Source organism: Alternaria rosae, assembly GCF_020736505.1.
Source record: "Alternaria rosae strain MPI-PUGE-AT-0040 chromosome Unknown BKA58scaffold_18, whole genome shotgun sequence".
NCBI classification, from domain to species: domain Eukaryota; kingdom Fungi; phylum Ascomycota; class Dothideomycetes; order Pleosporales; family Pleosporaceae; genus Alternaria; species Alternaria rosae.
This window is the reverse complement of record NW_025763587.1, coordinates 26,409-35,149: the sequence shown is the minus strand read 5'-3', so window position 1 is coordinate 35,149 and position 8,741 is coordinate 26,409. Positions and strand designations below refer to the sequence as shown.

The window sequence follows — 8,741 nt, the reverse complement described above, 5'->3', positions numbered from 1 at the left end:
CGACTTGGTCGGACTTTCTTTTCCGCGGGGTACATCTGTAGACACGTCCAGCGGATTCTCTTCTCTGACTGTACGGGATAAGACGAAGAGCCGCTGTCGAATCCTTGGAACGACGGTCGAGGTAGTGGGGACGTTGTGGTGGAGGCAATGGGGACGACTGCGGTGGAGGCGGCGGCGGCGGCGAGTTCTTGGGTTGCGGCGGGGGAGGTGCTGAGCGCTCAGGCGGAGAAATTGTACGAGTTTCTTGCGAGGAAGTCCTTGTTCACCAGTTGCTCTGCTCGTATAGCAGCTTGCGACTGCTCGTAGCTGGTGTCGTCGTCAAAGTGCTCACGGAACACTGGTGTATGCTCTTTGTCTATCTTTGGCGGGCTGGCACGACCAATCTCTGCCCTCTGTCCCCTCCTTCTGCCGCAGTGTTGTATGAGTAGCCTCTGTTCAGTCTCGGCGCATTGAAGTCATGTACGATCTTTCCGCGGATGCTGGGGTCGTAGTTATCGGGCATGGGGGGAACATTCGAGGGCGAGCGTTGGGTAACGAGCGATTCATCGGCGAGAGGATCCAGAGTCTGTCCAGACCTGCGTCGCATGAGGAGCGACATGGGGTTGCGCAGGGTCAGTCTCGATTTTGACTTGCTGGGGGCTGCCGTTGGGGTTGAAGTGCCCTTGGAACTGCCCGTGAGCTTGTCGCTGATGCCACTCAGCAGCGACGTCTGCGACTTGGAGAAGTTGGAATAGCTGGGAGAGATGACAGAGGGCGCCAGGTGGGAGGATGACTGGGGAGGCGTCTCAGACGACGGGACGGCTTCTGTCCTCTGTGGCAAGGGAGAGCCTCCACTATGTGAGCGCGCAGAGAGGGGCTTATTCTCATGGGCGGGGGAGAAGTGGTCCTGTGTCCTCTGGGGCGGGGAGAGCAAGCTGCGATCCCTGCGCCATCTTACTGCTGCTCCCCCCAGTACTCCCCGAATGCTGACTGGCGGTATATTGGGAGCTATTAGGCGAAGCCGCCTTGTCCAGCTTGGAGGCGACGCGTGCAATAGGCGGCAGTTGGGGCGGATAGGGCGATATGGGCGAGCCGGAAGTATAGCTGGCATTGTCGTTGAAGCGCGGCGAGGACAAGTACTCGGTGGTCTGCGACGGCGAGGGCAGAGGAGGTGCGGCGGGACTGGGGCTGGGGACGGGCTCGGGCGAGGCGAGACTCGAGGCATTGCGCTTCGCATGGCCGGGCCTGAGCTTGGAGAACATTGAAGTCCCGGACGGCGCCATGGTTGTGTTTCGTGTCGCCGCGCGGCCGCTGTCGCGCTGCTTCTAGCACGCAGAGTCGATGCCGGGCGGCGCTGGTTCGGGCGGTTGTCGTGCCTCTCAGCGAGGCCATGCACCGAAGCGCACCATGACCGGGTGGGGAGAAGCGTGCGGCGGCGTCGTTGGGGCGATGGGCCGCTGATTGGAAAAGTTGGTGATGGGATTCCGGCGTAGTACAGCCTCGGAATGCTAGCGGGCGAGGTGCGACGACGTCAATTGCGGCTTCGCGGTAGCAGAGCAGGGCAGCCAAGTGCCGAGTGTCGTGGCCGTCTCGTGTAGCCTGTGGGAAGGGCGCGTCGTTGTCGTCGTACTGCTCAGGCGTGGCTGCCCGTGAATGCTGATGCGACCTCCTCTCCCAACACCAAGGTTCATGCGACACACCCGCTAGCAGGGGTCTTCCCGCACCACTCCCTCCCCACCGCGACAACTGGAACGCTCTTGCAACGGCTTCGCGTAAACTTTCTGAACCCGCGCGAGCTCGGTCCCACACAGGTGCTATGCGCTGATCCAGCAAAAGGGCGCATGAGGCCGCTTCACTGCAAAGTCGATGATTGACAATCAGACGCTGATGACGTTGGAGCTCCTTCATACTACAAACCCCACTATAGGCCTAGACGAGCGATAAGACCATGGCATGACATGTGCTTTTTTATTCAACATTCATGTGAAGATGCATTAGAGCCGATTCTACCCTCTCAACATCTCACTAAGCAGGCCTCTTGCCGCCCCTCGACATCTTTGGCCTTCCCAGCTTCCCAACATTCCGCTTCCTCACTTCTGCCCGCTTCGCGACTTCCTCACCAGCCGCCCAGGTAGGCTCCGGGTCTGGTCCGTTGAGCGCCGTGTTGTATGTTGCATTCGCAGGTGTCACCTCGAACTGGATCGTGGCATTACCCTCTCTGTAGTCACTCGTGGGTGTGCCCACACTCAGGTAACCGTCGTCGCACTTCTCCTTACCACTCGCGATATCGACTTGCTTCAGCGCGCGCTCAAAGATCTCAAGGGACGCGAGAGGTTGGTAGAAAGGTACCTCGTGGCCAGACTCGTAGATGCGGAGGAAGGAGAAAAGTCCCGCCTGCTTGACTTGGCCATGAACGATGCCGTCGCTAGTAGTAATGTTGGTGAATCCAGCCTCAGAGTAGCCGGTTGCATTGATCATGTCTGCGACGACCTGACCACCGAGCCAGTTGCAGTTGAAATCGCTGGGAGTTGTTAGCAAGATATCATTACGAAGAGCCCAAGATACTCACGCATCACCGTAGTACAGCATAACCTGAACGCCAGCATCGAGCAGTTTCTGACAAGCAGCAATCGTACCCGATGGGCGATCGTCATCACCCGTGTTGCCGAATGCCGCAGAGACCGTGCTAGCACTCTGGGAGAAGTTCTGGAACGCGCCAATCGCTTGCTGCACCTCCGGTAGGTTCAGATAATCACTGTAGTAGTCATAGGGGAACGGGTCCGGCGTCAGGAACCTCATGTCGTACTCGTCGCGTCCGCTGTAGATGTCGTAGAGGTTTTCGACCTTGGAGTAGCAGAAGTCATCTGCGGCGGCACAGACCGAGTTGATCCCAGTCTCGTAGCATTGCTTAGTCCGGTCTACGCAGTTTCCAGGGCCGTAGAGGTTGTTGTACCACTCAGCCTTGACCGTGTCGTTGTACGGATCGTAGTCGTAGGTGTTGCCAGGGAAGACGGTATAGTTGTAGTAGGCTTGGTACTGGACAAGCGGATCGAACCATCCGTTACCGATCAACACATTCTCGAGCTCGATCTTGTGTGCGCCGGTAATGTTCTTCGCGTTCTGGTCGAGGAAGTAGGCGTTGAAGACGGGCGCGTAGTGGCCGCCGTAGCTCTCGGTGGTGAAGCTGAAGCCGTTGCGCGAGTACTGGGGGAAGGCACCCATGAATCCTTGTAGCGTCTTCCACATATTCGGCGCCGCGCCCTCTGTGCTGTTGGCGGTCAAGGTATGGTCGGGCTTGGAGTATGTGCCGCATGTTCCATAGTTCTGAGCGTAGTCTGGACAGGTCGCGTTCGGCAGCTGGATGATCGTGCTGCCGTCCTTGTAGCCGGGGATAGGAATCGAATACGAGAAACCGACGTCCGTTGGCTGATCGATGAAGAGCATGTTGCTTGCATTCGTCCACGAGTACGGGTTGTTGAACGGCTTCATGTCTGGGCCAATACCACATGGTCCCAATTCCTGGAAAAGACCGATCATGGAGCTCGAGCCTGGGCCTCCATTGATCCACTGAAACAATGTCAGTATGATTCCATCATGTTGGGAAGATGATGTTGGGAAGGAGCTCGTGGTATCTCAAATCATGCTCCGAAAGTCGTCTGAACTTACCACTGTCAACGGCGCATCAGTCGGATCCTGATTGCGCGCCTCAAAGAACCACCAAAAGATATGCTGATCCTCCGCCACATCCGCGTAACCGCTGTAGCTCTTCACGCTGGGGTCGAGCTCACAGATGCCAGCAGGTACCTCCTTGTACCGTACACTGACATTCGCATAACCCTCTTTAGTAATAAGATCCTTCGGCGCAGGAACAAACTGCGCAAGGGTACCAGCAGCCAACAAAGGCGCGGCGAGAAGCTTGCCTGTCGCGCTCTTCATCGTTAATGTCGGTTTCGTTGCAAGTCTTCGAGGCGACGAGCTGATCCGATTCAATGGCTGTGAGTTGGGAAGAGCGAAGGTAAGCAGAGAAAGAGCAGCATGACGAGCAACTGCTTCTTTTTATTCTAGAAGCTTATGTAGGTCCGAACTAGAAAGGCCCGCAGTCGCGATAGCCACATGCTCTCACCTTCCCATCCAGGCTAACGAGTTGCTCATCTCGGTCCCGTAGGCCGGGGTTGTAGCTATCCTCGTAGCCTGTTGCTCGTACCGGCGACGTCATGGTGTAGCTCGGTACTTGCGGTTTGTTATTCGCGACGCGCGAAACATGTTTGAAGAATGCCTTCGAAGTAGGTTCATCGCTGAAGTTATACGTGAAATGATTGTTTTCAGGCAACCTATACATACAAAGTCCAACTCGGGCGAACAGAGACCATGAATTGACCGAAGCTCGTCAATTGAGTAAGAAGCCGCGGAAAGCTACCCCGCTATTCAACCCAAGCGTGCATTGGCAAGAGCTTGTGCAAGCTTGCATGGCTTGATAGCGGTCATGGCGATAGTGGCAGCCGATCTAATCCTCTACGGGCAGGTAGTTAGCACCGACTATCCGAACACCCACCGTCAGCCTTCATTTCTTCGGCGCCGCGTCATAAGTCATTTCGGTGTAATCATCGTACAAGACGGCTTAAACTTCCACGATAAAGGAGACATCACGCCACGCAAGTCGAAATCTTTGTTCAGAACATATCTCATTGGGCTCATGCCATTACAATCGTTGTGTATTCGTATCCGTCACTTCGTATGCAATCGTCAAGTCCTCCAACGCCTCTTACTCCATGTCATGCTGGGATGCAATTGAAGTAGACGCTCATCTACAATACTGTACCGAAACCGAAGGTCGTCTTGATACTTCGGACGTAGTACTGGTCCCAGTTGGTCTTAGTGGGCTCCTCCTGACCAACTGGTACGCCCTTCCACTCGACCCTCATAACCGTCACGGCATCAACATCGTTTTGATCAAACCATATCGACAGTGTCGAGTAGTGTCCCGCAGGCCATTGTGCAAGTCGCCATTTCTGGACGATGTGTGTGGGTTCTTGGAGCTCGGTGAACTCTCCACTGACGTTTCCGCCGAAGAGCTCAAAGGTACCGCCAGGCTTTGCGCCTGTGAAATTCTTCGGGGGTGCCCGAGTGAACGCAGCGATGCGCTGGGGGTCCGTGAAGGTCTGGTAGAGGTTGGCCGCATCTGTGCGGAACTCTGTGCTGTCGGTGATGGTGGTCACATTGACGACTGCACCAGAGCTGCTCTTTTGAGAGCCGGATGCCTCCGTCTGCGAAGTGGACTTGTTCACACTTGAGCTCGAATATACCTTTGGGGCCGAGAAGCCGCTACCAGGGTTCGCGCCTGGCGCATGCTGGATATCCTTTCCGTGTTCCGCCATGACCGCTGGTGCAAGCCCTGTGAAGCTTGTACGCAGTTGCGGTAGGATCTTGGATCGTACTAGGTCCTTTACAGGTTGTTTGCTGGCTTCATCAGAGTAGACGTCTACCTCAAACTGTGACAGGTTGTTAGTGACTGTGTACACTGGCGGGTGCGGAGAAACGAAGGAAGGTGCCAGCGAAGGGAACATACGACATACTCGTCTTCCTCCGTGTCGTGAGCGACTTCCGGGACGGTAATGGTGCCGCTGGCCTCCTCGCCCTCTTTGTTCTTGCCTGCCGACCGAGTCAGCGCGATCAAGAAAGGCAGCTGAGAAAGGACGTACCTGAGTATTCGAGCTTCAGTTTCACGTCAAAGATGGTGATAACTTTGCCTTTGCGCTGACTGACGTCTACGTCTCCATCCATGCTAACGACCTTATCGATCTTTGCTGTGACGCCATCTTGCTCCGCCGATATTTGCGTAAGCTCCTTGTCAAGGTACTCGCGCGTCCATCCTGATACATCCTTGTTGACCCAATGCCAGTTGTTCGGGTTGTGGAGGACCATGGCGATGTTCGGCGGCGCGCTCGATCTGGTTCTATCTCTGTAAGGAAGTTGTTAGCTTCGGCCTCTCATACTATGTAGAAGTACACGTGTAGTGGGAGATTGTCAGAAGGCGACTCGAAAGTCTAAGCAGCTGATCCGCATATAAAGAGTACAAGTCTTCTCAGACTGGTGCCAGCTTGTGTCTCATCATTCAAGGGTTGGTAAAGGATGGTGAATACTTACAAATTATAGCGCTCAAGCTGGAACAGAACTATACAAGCGACAAACCAAGACGCAGGTGCAGAATATTGAAGGAGTCGAGATGTTGATGCGAATTATGTAGAGGGGAGCTCGAGGCAGAAGTTTCTGGAACTGATACCACAAAGCGCGCTATGCCCGGGCCGACCGAATCTCCGCTCGCGTTCCTTGGCCCGAGCTCCCTGCAGCATCGGCAGCAACGTCTACGGGTCGATGCATGCTGCTGGTCACAATGCTTTCACTCACTCTCAAACCCCTTCACGAGAGAACGCACTCAACAGCTCGCAAGTAACGGGTTCAACTTCATTAGGAAGTAGTCACTTTCAACATTGAACAAACTTTCGGGGCTTCACTACCGGCGGACTTGATCCGAACTTGAAGAAAGTGAAGAAAGTGAAGAAAATAGAAGAGTAGTCGAATGGAGTGTGGAAAGGGTAGTAAGATGGGAGGTGTATATCTAGGGTTTGCTTTCATGCGTACGTTTGGTTCAGGTATGATACCCACGATGGGCGGTAGGCCCGCGAAAATGAAGTTTGGTTTTGTCGTGCGATACTTTTCCGATGTATGTGTATCTACGTAGGCTTTCGAACATGAGTTCGCCACACTATGATAGATATTGTTGGATGATTAGACTGTCGCATAACTCCTGCAGGGAACAACGGAAGGATATCTCTCAGAAGTATACATTACCTTTGAAACCTTGCTAACCATTATCTTCATACTAATGTAGACTGCAACGTACATATTCGGTTTCTTATTTGTATGCTTTACCGAGATGATTGGTGTACTCTATCCCATATACATGATAAATGATCAGCAACATTGGTTTCCGGTAAGGCCACGTAGTGTACACATAAACGCTATGCCGAACAGGTGGTCATACATATCACTTGACATTACCCGAGGTGATTAGGCGAACGCTTCTAAAGACACGAGAACAATAATCGCCCTAGATGTAGAGGAAAGAACTTAAATTAAAGATTATGAAAAAGGTATTGAGGTATTGACTGCCGCTTTTACGGGACTAGGAGCAATCCAGAGCCTGTCGAGCGTTGTGGCGTCTCTCTAGAGGAACATGATGTGTAAGGCGGGTAGCTTTTCCATGGTTGTTTGCCTTTGCGGGTGCTTCCAAGAAAGAGGTCTTTGAAGTCGACACTGATACTGTGATAGTGTGGCTTCGCGCTATCATTGAAGAGGTGGGCAAGATGTTCGACTTGAGCGTCCGACAACTGCGGGTCTGCACTGAAGAGCCTTCCGTCCGTACATCTTGTCGCCAAAAAATCCGTCCAGACGCCTACATTCGCGTCGTGGCGACCTGAAAGGCACTGATACTAGGATGGTAGCTGCCAGGGCGTGGTCTGGGATAACGCTGAGTCGACACAGTAAGAGTACAAGGCGAGGCGGTTGGCGAGTGTCAGCGAGCTCGCCGCCTCTGCCAGCCTGCCGCGCAGCGGCGCCCCCCATTAACATGGCCCCTGCACTAAGGATGACACGCTCAATCAAAGAGAAGCTACCATTTTTTTGCTCTTGATCTGGCGCCGGAGTAGACGGTATATCTCGAAGAGATTTACATTCCAATACGTTCTGATGTACATGTCAAAAAATGTGAAGTGCAAAAGAAGTGGTGTTCTAAGCGTTGTTGCGAGTGAAGAAGGGTTGCGCGGCAAAAGAGAGCGCAAAAAGAAGCGCAGTAGCGAGACTCGAACTCAAGACCTGCGTACCAACTTCGACGCAGGAGTCAGACTAAAGAGCAAAAAAATGGTAGCTTCTCTTTGATTGAGCGTGTCATCCTTAGTGCAGGGGCCATGCTAATCTTCTCTGTATCGTTTCAAATTGACCAAATGCCCGAAGGCGAAGGAGTGGGAAACAAAGATGTATATAAAGTGCATGCATTGATGCTGCTGCGCCCGAGCGCGTGAAAAACCTGGATCTGGCTCAGTGGCGGTCCAGAACACCAAAACTTGGAAGTGGATCAAGCTCGAACCACTAAAGCTCTCAGAAATCATCGGGTGACCTGTGCGTCTCGAGACGCTGCAATAATGGCTATCATAGGCGGGCTTCGCCCGCCGTGATAGTCATAGTCGGTACTGCAACAATTCGCTGTCGCTATGTCACAACAGCCTATACGACACTCAGAATATATTCACCATCTCTTTCTCCGTCCAACGCGTGGTAGGCAGGTTGACGTATACGTTTGGCGACGACGATTCGTCATTTCTGGAGCGCGTTTGTCGTTTGTCGTTTGCATAGTTGTCTTGACGGTAACATTGACATATGTACCTCGCGCATGGTAACTGGACCTGTCGCACATACGTTTAGCAATGTTCAATGTCGCGAGATATCTCTATACTCTTTGCAGTATCTCTTGTCGTTCCTGAAATTTGCTGTCAACTCTCTGCATACTTTGATCAAGTACCTGTGTAGTTACAACCAAAGGATATCAGTCCGCGACATGTACGGAAAACAACTTGACGCCTTCATATACAATGCAAATCAGTTCAAGAGTAGCAGTATTTGCGCCAGCATCACGAATAGTGAATGGAGTCGAGCGAGAAAATTGGGCAAGTGGAACTGACTGTGATGTTTACCCCTCCACCCCACTT

General features: G+C 53.3%; 4 protein-coding genes across 4 annotated transcripts; all 4 read right to left on the bottom strand.

The window, feature by feature from the left end:
• Nucleotides 1-84: 84 nt before the first annotated feature.
• BKA58DRAFT_450988 (uncharacterized protein) lies at nt 85-1,262 on the bottom strand (the record flags this gene model as incomplete). Its single annotated transcript, XM_046174370.1, has 3 exons — nt 85-392; nt 464-804; nt 938-1,262. The coding sequence occupies 3 exons, from the start codon at nt 1,260-1,262 to the stop codon at nt 219-221; spliced, it is 840 nt and encodes a 279-aa protein (XP_046019802.1). The 3' UTR covers nt 85-218.
• Nucleotides 1,263-1,837: 575 nt separating this feature from the next.
• BKA58DRAFT_74286 (carboxypeptidase S1) lies at nt 1,838-4,053 on the bottom strand. The gene is made up of 3 exons (XM_046175837.1): nt 3,646-4,053; nt 2,549-3,546; nt 1,838-2,500 (listed from the first exon to the last, which is right to left on the bottom strand). The coding sequence occupies exons 1-3, from the start codon at nt 3,913-3,915 to the stop codon at nt 2,005-2,007; spliced, it is 1,764 nt and encodes a 587-aa protein (XP_046019801.1). The 5' UTR covers nt 3,916-4,053; the 3' UTR covers nt 1,838-2,004.
• A 504-nt stretch (nt 4,054-4,557) lies between these two features.
• Nucleotides 4,558-6,214, bottom strand: BKA58DRAFT_395442 (Aha1domain family protein). Its single transcript, XM_046171298.1, has 4 exons — nt 6,124-6,214; nt 5,679-5,938; nt 5,546-5,628; nt 4,558-5,468 (listed from the first exon to the last, which is right to left on the bottom strand). Exons 2-4 carry the CDS (start codon nt 5,899-5,901, stop codon nt 4,785-4,787), a joined length of 990 nt encoding a protein of 329 aa, XP_046019800.1. The 5' UTR covers nt 5,902-5,938; nt 6,124-6,214; the 3' UTR covers nt 4,558-4,784.
• Nucleotides 6,215-6,958: 744 nt separating this feature from the next.
• BKA58DRAFT_395436 (uncharacterized protein) lies at nt 6,959-7,653 on the bottom strand. The gene has a single exon (XM_046171297.1). It carries the CDS (start codon nt 7,606-7,608, stop codon nt 7,324-7,326), a length of 285 nt encoding a protein of 94 aa, XP_046019799.1. The 5' UTR covers nt 7,609-7,653; the 3' UTR covers nt 6,959-7,323.
• Between the last annotated feature and the right edge of the window lie 1,088 nt (nt 7,654-8,741).

Bases quoted from the DNA above. Each gene is read 5' to 3' on its own strand.
- BKA58DRAFT_74286 (XM_046175837.1), bottom strand. From the start codon at position 3,915: ATGAAGAGCGCGACAGGCAAGCTTCTCGCCGCGCCTTTGTTGGCTGCT. The intron at 3,547-3,645 runs GTAAGTTCAGAC...ACATTGTTTCAG, and splicing joins CTGATGCGCCGTTGACAGTG to TGGATCAATGGAGGCCCAGG. The intron at 2,501-2,548 runs GTGAGTATCTTG...AACAACTCCCAG, and splicing joins ATGCTGTACTACGGTGATGC to CGATTTCAACTGCAACTGGC.
- BKA58DRAFT_395442 (XM_046171298.1), bottom strand. From the start codon at position 5,901: ATGGTCCTCCACAACCCGAACAACTGGCATTGGGTCAACAAGGATGTA. The intron at 5,629-5,678 runs GTACGTCCTTTC...CTCGGTCGGCAG, and splicing joins ACTGAAGCTCGAATACTCAG to GCAAGAACAAAGAGGGCGAG. The intron at 5,469-5,545 runs GTATGTTCCCTT...AACCTGTCACAG, and splicing joins CGGAGGAAGACGAGTATGTC to TTTGAGGTAGACGTCTACTC.
- BKA58DRAFT_395436 (XM_046171297.1), bottom strand. From the start codon at position 7,608: ATGTTAATGGGGGGCGCCGCTGCGCGGCAGGCTGGCAGAGGCGGCGAG.